Source organism: Pelodiscus sinensis, chromosome 21 (assembly GCF_052426305.1).
Source record: "Pelodiscus sinensis isolate ZL-2025 chromosome 21, ASM5242630v1, whole genome shotgun sequence".
NCBI classification, from domain to species: Eukaryota; Metazoa; Chordata; order Testudines; family Trionychidae; genus Pelodiscus; species Pelodiscus sinensis.
In genome coordinates, this window is record NC_143072.1 from 20,608,615 (window position 1) to 20,623,423 (window position 14,809).

At 46.6% G+C, this 14,809-nt stretch overlaps 1 protein-coding gene across 8 annotated transcripts in view; it reads right to left on the reverse strand.

The window, feature by feature from the left end:
• MRM1 (mitochondrial rRNA methyltransferase 1) overlaps positions 1-14,408 on the reverse strand; it is a 61,934-nt gene extending 47,526 nt beyond the window's left edge. The window contains exons 1-5 of one of the 8 annotated variants that reach the window (XM_089772060.1): positions 14,333-14,408; positions 9,302-10,184; positions 7,047-7,140; positions 3,157-3,255; positions 1,259-1,379 (exon numbers count right to left, since the gene is read on the reverse strand). In XM_089772060.1, coding sequence (XP_089628186.1) covers positions 1,259-1,379; positions 3,157-3,255; positions 7,047-7,140; positions 9,302-10,149 — 1,162 coding nt within the window. In that variant the 5' untranslated portion in view covers positions 10,150-10,184; positions 14,333-14,408. Of the gene's footprint in view, positions 1-1,253; positions 1,380-3,156; positions 3,256-7,046; positions 7,141-9,301; positions 12,673-13,329; positions 13,893-14,332 lie in introns of those variants that run through there. The other 7 variants (XM_089772061.1, XM_075904764.2, XM_075904763.2 and 4 more) reach the window with 7 other exon arrangements.
• Between the last annotated feature and the right edge of the window lie 401 nt (positions 14,409-14,809).

The window sequence follows — 14,809 nt, forward strand, 5'->3', positions numbered from 1 at the left end:
CATAAAAATGCACAAGTATCACAGCACACCATTACTGAAAAAATGCTTATGTTCTCATTTTTACCATATGATTATAAATCAATGTGAAAATAAATATTGTACTTACATTTAAATGTATTGCCCGTGCCCATTTAATCAGTTAAATGGTTAAACCTAACATTTAACCGGTTAACTAATTAAACTGGATTTACCATCCCTAGTAGCCACCTGTGTGAAATGAGATGCTAGATCTTATTTCTGCTGGGACAGCTGTCCACATTATCAAAGCCACCCATTTTTCTTGGCAATCTCATGAGAGGCCAACCCTTAATAGCAGGGAGACTTACTGTACCCATGAACACAGAAATGCACCTGTTTAAGCACTTACAAATTTCAAGTCATGTATGCATACATGTACACATTGAACTCCCTGCTCACTCCCACAAGCAGTCAGCTTACATCAGGACTAGGGATGTAAACAGGTAACCAGTACCCCATAAGCATCACCATAAGATAACCGGTTAACCAATACCTGGGAACAGCTCCCGGGAAGGTCGGGGCAGAAATCAGCCACCCCACGTGCAGGGGGGTCAGGGGCAGAAACCAGCTTCCTCCCCTTCTCACTGGGCAGCCAGCTCCTGTGCCAGCCTTCCTTTATGGGCTCCCTGCCAGTTCCAGCAGTCAGAAGTCCCACGTACAGGTGGGGAGGGGCGGCAGCTGGCTCCTGCTGCTACCCCTCTTCCCCCCGCACAGGGTGCCAGCAGCAGCATCCCCGCATGGAGAGGGGAGAGGAGAGACAGTATCCCACTTAATTGATTAACTGGTTAAACTCTAATCAGGACAATGTGAAGAAATGATGCTGTCATTTGTCCTGTGATACCTATTCTATGACTAAAGAGAGAGTTGGGTTACCAGTCTCTAAAAAAAACAGCATTAAATTTGCAGGGGGCTTTTATGAAAGGAAAGATTTTCAAGCTGGCTCTTTAAGCTGAAGGGAAAAGAAAGAGATACCCACTGCTCTCCCATCTATCGCATCACTAGACATAATACACTTGCAAAGGGCAAGTAAATGTTCACCTAAGAAACTTAGCACAGTCACTTTATAGGCACCTCCGATATGACTTTCTAGAACAGAGTGGCTGTTTTACATTACTTGGCACTTCGTTAAGTGTTAGTTAGAGTTAGTGTGACGAAGACAACACTGCTACATCAGCATTAGAGGTAACATCTCCACATCATGCACCTTCCCCCCAAATTAGAGTTTTACAACGTACCATACCTATGACCAAAACTGTGGGTTTATTCCAATGAAATTCTAAGCAGTTGATGACTGGGACCGTTTCCTTGACCTCTGATTTACCGACTGTTCCTATGACTTCCCAGCCTTCTTCAGTTTTAGTCTTAGAAAGAAAAGGATCAAAAAAGTAAAATATGATTCCATGTTCTTTAAACCTACAAGACCAAACACAATCTTTTAGATTTTCAGCACAAACACTCAGCTAGCCTATTTTGCTTATTTTGGTTTATTCATTTTTTAATACATCTAGGTCTAGTTTTGAATTAAAAATTATGCCAATATAGCTACACCATCAAAATCCTGCTACGGTAGAGATAGTTTGCCACAGATTCAGGGTGACTGCACCTGTAGCCAGTGTTCTCTGTAAGCTGTGCACTTGTATGATTGCCCAGGAGAGGGACCAGTGCTGCCCAGATGATTAGCAGAGGACTCACAGCTAAGTTTTCATTTCTATTGGTAGTGTACATTTGCCCATGCCTTGATGAACATAACAAAATTTACTCTGAATATGGATGGAAAAAATCTGCACACGGATGGAAAGGAATAGAGAGAACATTGCCTGTAATCCCATGGGCCAGCCTAGGAATTCCCAATCAGTTCTCATCACTTCTCTGGGTAGGGACCCTTCTCCCACTTGCCTCTGATTGGGGATTTTTAAATTTGCACAGCTCCTTATTGTGATATCCCCTAGCAGGTCAGCCTGCTGCACACTGCTTTCTTTCTGCGGGCTATGAACAATGTATTCCCAACTGTCACAAGTTTCTACAGAACTCTTTCCAAACACACACATTTTTTTCTAAAAGTAGAAAAATGTACAGAGAAAAAAAATAAACAGATGTAAACACACACATATCAGAAGTTACCATCAGTCTTGTGAGGCCTTAGTAAGCCAGTCTTTCCAACAGGTCCTCCTTTGCCATTTGCTGGGTCAGAAAGAAGGCCCTGAGTTACTTCAGACCCAGCCTTTTAATACCAAAAACCTTTTTTTTGTCTGTTGATTCCTGGGGAAACCAGTTTGAACCAGTACATGCAAATCTCCCAAGGTGTTCGCAACCTAAATAATTCACCTTAATCGCCCTCCACTGTTTCTGGTTCCTGGCGGAGCAGTGGTAACCCTCCCCACTGGAGTAGAACACAGTCATACAGAAATTTAATACAGTGGCCCCAAAGACACTGCACATGGTTACAAATATCTGTCACATAGCTTATACCAGCAAAAAAGTGCTTTTGCTGGCATAATTTATTCCAGTTCGGTGAGCAAAATAAACTATGCTGGCAAAAGGATATTTTTGCCACTGCAGCTGCATCTCTGCTAGGATTTTTGCCAGCATTGTTCCATCATTAAAAATCATACCTGTAACCAATGCAGCTATGCCTGCAAACTTTTGAGTGTAGACCCGTCTTAAGAAGCCCAGACCAAAATTTTCAAAACTTGGGTGCTTAAAATCATGCCCTTAAATATGCAACTTAATTTTCAAAAACTCTGAGCTCTCCCAGATCCCTCATCAAGCTAGTGGGTCAATTCTGCCTACCTTGTTCAGTGGCCTCTTAGAAAACTAGTAATCCCATTTTATTTGATAAAATCTCAGTACAAGTGCCTTAATTTGGCCAGTGGCCCTATAACTAGAAAATCAACTTTAACAAGAGTCAAGTTATTGCTTCTCGACAGCCTAATTTCCTGTAAAATCTGCACTTTTTACATTACACTACATCAAATTTACACTCCTGTGATGCCAAGGTTAGGCTGACCACTCTGGGTCCAATTAAATGGACTGCAGAAATGGCCCAAAATGTTAATAAACTGAGCTTTATGGTAAGAAAGTGATTCTTCCAGCTGTTTCAATTAAATGTCAGTATCTTTTATGTGCTTTTTATCTCACCATCATCCAGAGCTCTGGCTGCCATAGATGTACGGTGGAGCTGGAGATGGTTCCCAGCTTTGCACTGGAAAGGAAGGGGCTAGACATCTCGGTAGCTCCCTGATGGTCAAAAGAGGATATGGAGGGAGAAAAATACTGACTGCCTAAGATCTGCACCAACCAAAGTTGAACCAATAAAAGATCTCACTTTACTCGCCTAGGTCTCTCTAATATCTTGGGACCAACATGACTACAACTACATAGCAAATAATTATAATCACCACAGGCTTTGCTGTGATATGAATTCCATGCAAGCCTCTGGTAAGGTTGCCAACAGCCTGGTATTTTCGGCTCCAGTCCGGTAAAAAAATTCAGAGAATACTGGACACCTAAGATGTCCAATATTTTCTGAATTTTTCCCCGGCCAGGAGGCAAAAATGCCAGGCACCTGGCAACCCTACAATCACTCAGTGCCCGGCCTCCCCCCACCCCGAACCCTCCCTAGCCCCCAACACTCCCAGCCCCCCAATCCCAGCCCCCATGCTTACCTGGTTCCCCAAGGCTGACGGCACAAAATGGTCTTAGTGCTCAACCGCTCCTCTATTCCTATCCCTACACTCACTCTTAAAGGGGACATGCTGTTTAATTTTAATTTTTGGGGGGGGGGGCTTAATAAGTCCTGGGAGTCCTTCCCCCCCCCCCAACAACTTTGGTCTCCCCCCCCCCTTTTTTCCCCCTTCAACAGAATTTTTTCCCGGTGGGGGTTTTTTTTTTTTTTTTGGAGGGGAAGTGGGGAGAGTGTTCAGTATTTTTGTTTCAACCATCTGGCAACCCTAGCCACTGGCATCCAAACACACCTCCAAAACTGATCATATACTCTCACAAATGCAAGGATATATTTTGTTGGTTTATTTAAAAAGTCTTCTCAAACCCTTCTTCTTTGAGGGTATGTCTACACTTGCAGCCTAATTCAAACTAAGGCTGCAAATGTAGGCATTCGGAATTGCAAATCAAGCCCGGGATTTAAATATCCCATGCTTGATTTGCATATTCCTGGCTGGTCGCCATTTTTTAAACTTATAAGCCTGAACTAACTGCCCGCGTCTACACAGAGCAGGGAAAAGGGCGTTTGAAATAAAGACTTATTCCAAACTACCTGTTATTCCTCCTGAAATGAGGTTTAACAGGTAGTTTGGAATAAGGCTTTATTTCGAATGCCCGTTTCCCTGCTGCATGTAGACGCAGGCAGTTAGTTCGAGCTTGTAAGCTTAAAAAAAAAATGGCAATCGGACGGGAACATGCAAATCAAGCGCAGGACATTTAATCCCGGGCTTGATTTGCAATTCCGAATGCCTACATTTGCAGCTTTAGTTCGAATTAGGCTGCAAGTGTAGACATACCCTGAGTCATTCATCAGAGGCTTTATTATGGAGCTCAAATCTCGAGATTCCTTTTATAACTGCCCCTTCAATGCAGTGAATACATTGGCAGCATTTCAACCCACCCACTTTCTCCTTTCCTCCACATTTTAACTGCTGCACAATGCTGCCCTCCTGTGGCCATCTTTTGAGAAGCAGCCTCTAGCTCAGGAGTAGGCAATAATTTGGTAAGTGGTCAACAACCACATTTTTCTATAATATTAATGGAGGGGGCATGGGTCAGGGACAGAAGTTGGATACAGGAGGGAGTTCTGGGTAGAGAACTGAGGTCTGAGAGGGAGTTTGGATGAAGGAGGGAGTTGTGACTTAAATTCCCCCTAAGCTGCACAACCACGCAGCTTCTTATTAAGCTCTGCACAGGGGTTCTGGGCAGTAATGAGGATAAATAGCTCTCCCCAAACCCCAAAGCTGCTGCAGCTGGAGGAAAGAAGACTCTCCCTGCCGGCCCCAGCATGGAGCTGCCATGACTGGAGGAAGGAGCCCCCCACTGGCCCCAGCATGGCACCTCCCAGGTAAGCCCAAGCACCAACTCTCTGCCCCACCTTGAGCCCTCCTCCCCAGCATTTGAGCACCCTGGTGCACCCCAAAGCCTTCATTCCTGTCCCCACCCCAAAGCCCAGATACAGCCCAGAGCCTGTACCCCCTCCTGCACCCCATCCCCTGCTATGAGCCCCTCCCCAAGTCTGGAAGCCCCCTCCTGCACTCCAAAACCCTCATCCCCAGCCTCACCCCAGAGCCTGCACCCCCAGTCAGAATTCTCACACCCAAACTCTCTGTCCCAGTCCTGAGCTCCTCAATCCCAGCCCCACCCTAGAACCTGCACTCTGAGCCAGAGTCCTCACACTTCCGCACCCCAACATAAGGAGGAGGTTAGGGATGTAATAGTGTAGTCAATTAATCTCTGCTCCAGGCCTGATCCCCCTCTCACACTCAGAAACCTTTGGCCCCACTCCTGCCACATGAATTTTGTAATGTACACCAGCATGAAGGTGCACTACATCCCCTCCAGGTTGCACAACCCCTCCACGTTGGTGCACATAAAATTCATTCCGCTCAAGGGTGAGAAGAATTAGAGGGAACATGGGTTGTTACCTGGGCAAGGGACTGGGATGCAGGCGGGGGTGCAAGGTCTCAGAAGGCATTTGGGTGCTGGAGAGAATTCTGACCTGGGGAAGGGATGTAGGAAGGGGTGCAGGATCTGGGAGGGAGCTGTGACCAGGGGCAGGGGTGTAGGAAGGGGTACAGAAGGCTTGAACTGTGACCTGGAATGGGAGGGGATTGTGACCTGGAGCAGGGATACAGGAGGGGGAGCAGATGATATGGACTGTGACTGAGGCAGGGAGTTGGGGGTGCAATAGCGAGTAGGGTTCAATGTGCAGGCTCTGGCCACGAGGCACTTACCACAGACAGCTCCTGGCCGGCAGCCCAGCGCAACCCTCAGGTAGGCTCCCTGCCTGCTGCGCTCTCACATGCTGCTCAAAGCAGCTGGCTGCTAGGACCAGCATGTGTGTTTCTGAGTGGTGCATCCTTTGGGATGGTCTCTGCATGCTGCAAGTGCCCACAAGCATGGCCCAGGCAGTTCCTATCGGCCAGTTTATAAAATTGTTCCTATATGAAGCATTCAGATCTACACAGATTGATACACAGAGAGAGCTACTCATTTGGCCTCACAATGCAGTTATGTGACGTATTTACTGATTTTTAGCTCTCCTAGAAAGCAGACGCTGCAGTGTATTTTGGCTTAAATCATTGTCTGCATCCAGTGAACAGTTCTCCCAGAGATGCTTTGGACCCAAGACTGTCACTGCTAATCTAAAAACAGTTCAGGATTTTTACCTAATTAGATTGTAAATCCACGGGGGCATGAACCATCTTCATTTTATATATTTGTACAGCACCTAGTACAAAAGGGGCCTTGAGCCATGACTGGGATCATCGGCACCATCACAATACAAACCAATAAAGTGTCTTACCCAGACTCTGACTGCAGAAGACAGAGTAAGTGGCAGTTCTGTTACTGGTCAGTTAATATGTGATATGGTGGCCTAAAATCAGCAGTTTGGTTTTTTTTTTCTTTATTGATAATTCCCTTCACTGTTTAAGAGATATTCATACAAAAAGGTTACAAGGTGATTAATTCAAAAGCATCAAACCAGGTACCACAGAGGCAAATGCCTTTAATTATAGATATAGCTATAGATAGTAAGTGAATGGGAGCTAGTTACCTATATGTCATTTGTGCCTTTGAAAACCTCCCGCTCTGTGATCGAGAATAGGTATGTAACGGCTTTCAACTGTGTACCAAATGTTGTAAAAAGGTGATTTCCCTTACTGACAGGCCACATGATCTAGCTGGGAAGAGGGCCGGAAAGTTCTTGGAAACTGTAGTAGTAAAAGGCGGCAGGCAGGAACGAAAGGAAGGAAGGAAAGAAGGAATGAAAGCAAGGAAGAAAGAAAGCTGGATTCGTCTACCTTCAGAAATCTCTGCAGATCATCAGTGCCGTATATTTCCAAAACCTCCATGGCTCCAGCACTTGCTTTGCTCACCATAGGAGTAAGGGGGCAACTGTGAGTGGAGAAGCCAAGAAAAGTCGTAAGTTAAAACAAAGCAAAACAAAAAACCTGGAAAACTGTTTGTGCTACTTCATCCTACTGCCTTCATGACTCACTTTAAATCAGTTTGCAAATGATTCCACTTGCTACGTAGATACTCTTTCTTATAGGGAATGGGCAGCTCTGACAAGAATATAAGGAGGAGGTTAGGGATGTAATAGTGTAGTCAATTAACCGATAAGCAAAAACTTATAGGTTAATGCTGTAGACTACACGCATTTCCCTCCCTCCCCCTTGCCAGTACATTTTAACAGGCTGGCCAGCAGCCCAGTTCTGTTCTGGCTTGCGACAGGCTCCGCATTTAAAGTGTATTTGCTCAGCCCCCTCCCAGAGAGGAGCTGATGCCATCCCACACTTCTGCCTCTTTATCAGAGGCAGCAGTGCAGGGCAACAGGAAGAAGGAGAAGCAGAAGCAGAAGGCTCCTCAGGAGTGAGACTGAAATGCACTGGCTGCTGGCCTGGCCCCTAGGAACTATAGAACAGTTGACTAATCAATAAAAATTCATGAGATTACTCGACTATTCAATTAACTGATATTTAACATCCCTAGAGGAAGTTGGAGGTACACTTTTAAGCACTATTAACACAAAAACTAACTTAAAAGGTTAACAAAATTTCTCATCAAACCAAGTATAAATACCTGTGGCCTGCTTTATATGTACTCACTGCACTGGTGACCATTAGGGATGTAAAATCCCGTTTATTTGGTTAACCAGTTAAAAGGGAGAATGGGGGGTCGCTTCAGCCCTACTGGGCTGAAGCGCTCCCCACCTGATGCAGCCACCAGAGCAATCGAGGCCAGGCCCACTATAGAAAGGGGTTACTTCGACCAGCTGGAGCACCTCTGCTTGTGGTGAGCCCCCACCAGTTAACCATTTACAGCCCTAGCACCCTGTCCTCCCACCACACACATCAGCAAGACTAATCCCCAATTTGCCTCCCTCGGCAGATGCCATTCGAAAGAGAGAAGGCAGGAAGAAGTGAGCTAGCCTTAGTTTCCTTCCCACCATCACTAGCCTCACAAGGCTTCTACATTATCCTCCTTAAAAATCTCCTCTTAAAACCATCTCTGCCATGATGCCTACAATGCAATAGTTAGGAGTTTCTGGGACCATTGCTCATCATCCAGCTCATAATCCTCTTGCTATTTCCTTGTGCTCCCTGCCTGTCTATCTCCACCTGTTGTTTCTCACCTTATACTTAGATTCTACTTTCCTTTGGGCAGAGATTATATTATGTGTATGTCCAGTGCCTAGCACAATGGCACCCTAGTTCCCTGATTGAGACTTCTGGGTACTACAATAATACTTCTAGTACAAAATAATCAGGTTCCCTCACCATTAAAATGAGGCCAGAGATCCAAGAAGAGCTAGCAGATGAAACCTTCCCCACCTTCCATCCTGAAGGAGCAGAGTTGCAGAAACAAAATCAGCTGATCTGTCCCAAAGCAACAGGCAAAGCAGATATCTTAATACTGCCATTATTTACATAGCACCGTCAATTCCCAAGGCACTAGACAAATAAAAGCTCACAATCCCTCCCGACCCAAAGAGTTTACAATCTAACAGAAACTAAAACAAAACATGGGACTGCACTGGTGAGAGGAACATCATAGGAAGGCCCTGTGGAAAGGAGGGGAATTTAGTAAAGGGCCTGAAGGAACAGGAGGATTCTTGGTAGGTAAGAGGGGGAAGCTTTTCTGATTATTGGAGGACCCATAATTGAATATCAGAGATCAAAGATGGGGAAAAGTAACAATAATAATACCAAGCTCTAATTGCTTTTCATGGGTCAGCATTATTACTCCACTTTACTGATGGGGGAAACTGAGGCACAAACTCAACTAAGGTTGCCTAAGGTCACTCAGCTGGCCCAGGGAGCAGAGATGAAAATAGAAGCCGGACCATTCCAGGCCATTTCTTTATCTGCTAGACCTATTTCCTCCCATAGACAGAGCTTCAGCTGCCAGAATAGTTTCTATATCTGTTTACAGTGCACTTTGGGGGTCATTTGGGATAAAAGGAGCTATACAAATACACAAGACAGTAATATCCATTGGAAGCCAGCAGTAATGTGAAAAGCCCCCCACCACAGATGCATAGTATAGAATGTACCTGTCCTTTAGGCTGGTCACCACCCTGTCAACTCCTAAGTAGTGTGCAGAACGCACCACTGCACCCAGATTCATAGGATCTTGTATCTTCTCCAGCACCAGCCAAATCAGCTGTGTGCCCAAAACAGTAGCAACTCCAACCTGGGAAACTTCAGCTTCTTCCAAGCTCCTAGGATGGAGAGGAGTGGCCTCTAAGCAAACCCCCTGGTGGACTTGGCCTTTGCAAAGGGTATCCAACACCTGCCTTCTGACCCGGTGCACGGGGACCCCGCGAGCCTTAGCTCGTTGGGCAAACTCTTCCATCACAGGCCGTGCGGAGCTGCTGCCCGACTTGAGGAATAACCTGAAAAAGTTCCTCTTTGACTGCGAGAAAGCCAGGGAGCAGGGTGCAATGCCAAACAAGATCTCTGAACCTTTGGTCCTTTCAAAGGACATAGGCTTTGGGGCAGGTCTTTTCCGCTCTTTTGAAAAGTCATCCTCTCTCAGGTTCCTAAACTCCTCACTGGAAGATGCAGCCTGCCCAGTGTTTCTCATGCTAGACTTCCACTTCCACTGCAAATTCTTCTGTGGGGCAAGGCCTATATAGCTCCTGGGGGGAGGATTTGATTTAGGGATCATTCGTGCCGCATCCTCAACTCCAGATATTTGAAGCTGGTGACTGTCATGGTGGTGTGAATTTCCTTCATCCTCAAACCCAGGAGGTGATGCAGATTGTGGTGGTTCCTTCTCCTGAGTTGAAAAATGTTTGGCTGCCTGAAAATGATTTTTGCAACTAAAAGCAAATGAAAGTCTTGCAGCTTTCAACATGCTGAACTTAAAGATCTGCACCATGTCCATCACAAAGGCCATTCTTCCACTCAGTCTCTTCGCTCGAAACAACTGTCCTTTGAAAAGGGAGATAAAGAGACAGTTGTGCAATATGGGTTAACATTCCACTAATATTTACAATTTTAAAACATTCTCATAATCAGAAAAAGGATTATTTGAAAACTTTACACTTAATTTCCACATCTCTACGTCTTGCCTGTGTTCCAAGTCATAACTGCTCTTTCTTGAAAGTTTTTAATATTAACTTATTATGCTCCTGGGAGAATGAGCTGGATTCCATTCTGACTTATGCATCACAAACAGAATTAGCTACATTCAAACTAGTGATTTTATATATAGTGTAATGGGGTAACCATGTAACCGCTGAAAATCTCTGTGGTTACAGAATTACCTGTGCTGCAGTCAATGTAATAAAAAGCTTAGCTTATACTGCAGAGCCCACTGTGAAGCCTACCCGGGAACGGGGCAACTAGCCCCTGCCGGCCCAGCTCCTAGCCTCCTTGCTGGCAGCAGAATGGGCAGTTCTTGCCCGCACGGCTCCCAGGGAGGTAGCTTCGCTGAGTGCAACCGACACCAGTAACCGATAAGCATCAGTTTATGGGTTAAACAGTTAGTCGTTTACACTCAAACATTCCTAATTCAAACTGCAGAATTTTTCACTGACAGCCGTATGTATGCCACAAAAAGCATCCAGCTTGACTCTCAACATATAGTCAAAATACTCAGAGCCAGATTCTGAGCTGATGGAAACTGGTTTAGCACCATTCAAATAGATACTATGCCAATTTAAAGAAGTGGGTTGTGCCCCACTGCGGCTCTTCCTTTTAAATGTATTAAGAGCCACCAGGATGTTCCCGGTCTGATTTTCTTTTAAATACACAGCTATTTAATGCAAGCATTTGTGTCAATAGCCTAAACTCTTTAAGAAGCCATGGGTTGTGCCATGTCATATAAGAAAGTATTTCATAAATTTGTAATAAAGTTGTCATAGTATTACCTATCTATATAATATATTGATGACAGCCATGAAAAATATACAGAATATACATATTTTTGTGTTAAGTATATATATTTATAGAGCTAAACTCAACTAGCAGAACTTTACTCATACTGAATATTGTCTTTTAGTCTCAGGGGAGTAGCCACGTTAGTTTGTAACTTTAAAAACCTTTTAGAGACTAGCAAAAATATATAGTATCATGAGCTTTCGTGGGGAAGACCATTTCATCAGATGAGTTGAAGTGGAGGTGCTTAATGGCCCCCACTGACATACTGAGCACCTTACAAACTGTAATGTATTTATTGTCACAACACCCCCATGTATTAGGCAAATCCTTCTTTCTTCCACTGACCTATTAGGTGACCCTGACCTAGTCACTTCCCCCTTCCATGCCTCATTTTCTCCATCTGTAAAATGGGGGAATTATGACTTCCTTTAGAATCAGACTCCAATTCATTTGATGAAGTGGGTTTTACCAATGAAACCTTATGCCCTAATAAATCTGTTAATCTCTAAGTTACCACAGGACTCTCCATTGTTTTTCCTTTGTAATGTGCTTTGACATATACTGATCTCAAGCACTTGATAACAGCTAGCTATTATTATTCCAATTTTCAAGACAGGGAATAGAGGCAAAGAGGAGCTAAGCAATCAACCCAATGTCAACCAGGAAGTTTGAAGTATTACAAAAAGAAACATAGTTTCCCAAGTTTGAGGCTTATATCCTAACCACTGGACCATCCCCAAGCCCCTCGTGGACAAAATTTCATGAGTCTAATATATTGCTACAGAAATAATAACAATAATCATGGCAGAGCACCCAGCTGCACCAAGTCTGCATAGATCCTTGCTGTGAATCCTCAGTCATCTTCAGGGCTTGCTTTTGTTGCAAACCAGAGGATCAAGGTATGAGTCTGCTATTCTGTAGCATTACAAGATGGAAACAGCCTGTGGGTGAGAGACGTAGGGGGACAGGATACGAAGGCTATGTCTACACTGGCAGCTTCTTGCGCAATAACTCTTGCAGAAGAGTTCTTGTGCAAAAACTCTTCCACAAGAGAGTGTCTACCCTGGCATGTGCTTTTTTGCAAGAGATGTGCTTTTGCACAAGAGCATCCATGCCAGGGTAGACGCTCTCTTCCACAAGAAAGCTCTGATGGCCATTTTAACCATAGGGCTTTCTTGTGCAAGAAATTCATGTTACCTGTCTACGCTGGCCTCTTCTGGAAGAGCTCTTGCACAAAGGGGCTTCTTCCTGAGCGGGAGCATCAGAGTTCTGGCTCAAGAAGCCCTGATTTTATACATTAGCACATCAGTTTACTTGCGCAAGAACACGCGGCCAGTGTAGACAGGCAGAAAGTTTTTGCGTAAGAGCAGCCGCTTTTGTGCGAGATCGCGCCAGTGTAGACCCAGCCTTAGGCTGCGTCTAGATTGGCATGATTTTCTGGAAATGCTTTTAACTGAAAAGTTTTCCATTAAAAGCATTTTCGGAACAGAGCGTCTAGATTGGCATGGATGCTTTTCCGCAAAAGCACTTTTTGCGGAAAAGTGTCCGTGCCAATCTAGACGTGCTTTTCCACAAAAAAGCCCCGATCACCATTTTCAGGATCGGGGCTTTTTTGCGCAAAACAAATCTGAGCTGTCTACACTGGCCCTTTTGTGCAAAAGCTTTGTGCAAGAGGGACTTTTGCCTGAACAGGAGCAGAATAATATTTCCGTAAGAAGCACTGATTTCTTACAGTAGGAAGTCAGTGCTTTTGCAGAAATTCAAGCGGCCAGTGTAGACAGCTGGCTAGTTTTTCCTGAAAAGCGGCTGATTTTCCAGAAAAACTGGCCAGTCTAGGCACAGCCCTAGTGTCTAGAGCTCAGACACAGGACTGGTACTCCAAGATCGCTATTCAACTCCCAGCTCTCCCATGGATGTTATGCCACCCGGTCATATTTTCTCCGCCTATGGACAGGATAATGCTTCCCTATTGTTGCATAAATTGCTGGTTTCGTCCCCTTAGAGGCTAGTCTGATTTACCCCAAGAAGAGAGTCACACTTTCAGGCTGGGTCCAACTCAAGTTTATTGGTTGCAACCAAGGTACGGCTAAGGAACTCAATGTTCAAAGCAGAGCCGACCCTGAGCGTTGGCTAAGCATCCTTTTTATACTTTCTTTAACTTTCTTATCTAACTTGGCACGTCTTGATTTGTTACCTTAGCTTCGTGTTGCCGCGTTATTGGTTAGCATATTTCAACTCTATTCCATTCAGTAACAACCACCAGTATAGCTTACTTAAGCAATAGCAATTAGCAAATTTCCCTAACTCAAGTAATACGTGTACTCCAGTCCTTGAGAAATGGGTCTAAACAGCTAGTTCCCCTTTTTACTACAGCTTCTAAAACATGCGCAATTAGCTAAATGATATGTGCTGTTTCAAGCTTAAGTAATGGAAGGGGGAAGAAGCACACAAGAGTCTTTACTATATTTTACTACACTATGTCACCAGGGCACCGCGATAAGGCATGGACGGGAACACGCAGATGCCCAGACACTGTGGTGAGGGGGGCCCCGTAAGTGCTGCAGAAATGGGGCTTGTCATGGAGAAACCGAACAGGAGCCCCCACCCCTAAGCTGCTGAGACAGGCGAATATTCTCTGGGAAGCAGGAGAAGGCTGCTCTGTGTGTGCAGCCCCCCCCCCCCGGGAAACGTGCCTTGGCAGGGCTGGGAAAGCCGCGGGCCCGCCCCACTCTCCCAACACACACACGTGTACGCCCTACACCCCCCCCTCCGTGTCCACCTCCACACGTACACACCCCCACCCACGTGCGCACCCCTCCCCCACATCCCCGCAAGGACAAACACGTGTACACCCCACACACGGGAACCCCCCCAACACACACACACACGCGCACCCCCGCCCACCCCCCCACACACACACACACACACACACACCCCACACACGCACGCGCACACACCCCCCTCACGCGCGCGCACCCCACGCCACACGGAGCCGCGCGCGCCGTTTCCCGCCCGTGGCGCGCGGGCGGGGAGCTCTAGACCCCGCCCGCCGGGCCTGCCCCGCGGGGCCGCTTCGGGCTGGGCGAAGGGGTCACCGAGACCCCGCGGCGACCCGTTGTCGGAGCGGGGGGGGGGGGGGGGGGACGCTGAGGCTTCAGCAAACCCGCCCCGGCTGGGCGCCCCCCCACACACCTTACCTCACCCCACTTCCGGGTCCGCGCGCCAGGCCCCGCCCCGCGCCCCCCGTAGAGAGGAGAGGCCAGCGGGGCGCCCTGCCCGGCCCTGCGGCGCCACCTGCTGGTCGGAGTGGTCTGTTGCTGAGTGAGTGCGCTGCGGGGGCGGTGGGGGTAGGGATGTGGCAGAGGCCATAGCAGGTCTAAGGGCAGCTGGGAAGAGGGCACCCGCCCAGGGGGCTGCAGATCAGGAGGGCGGGTGCGGGGATTACTTCCCTCTATTTTTCCCCACCCCTGTGCAGAATAAATGTTGTTCTGTGCACCGGGGGGCTTGCAGCTGTGCACCACCAATCCAGACACACGCTGTGGGCTGTGGGCACTCTGCTAATCAGCTGGGCAGCAATGGAATCTCATCTGAGCAGCCGGCCAAGGGCACAGCTTCCTGGGCAGCCTGCGGGGGCATCGCGGCATCCTTCATAGGCCTGCAACCCGCTGGGGCTG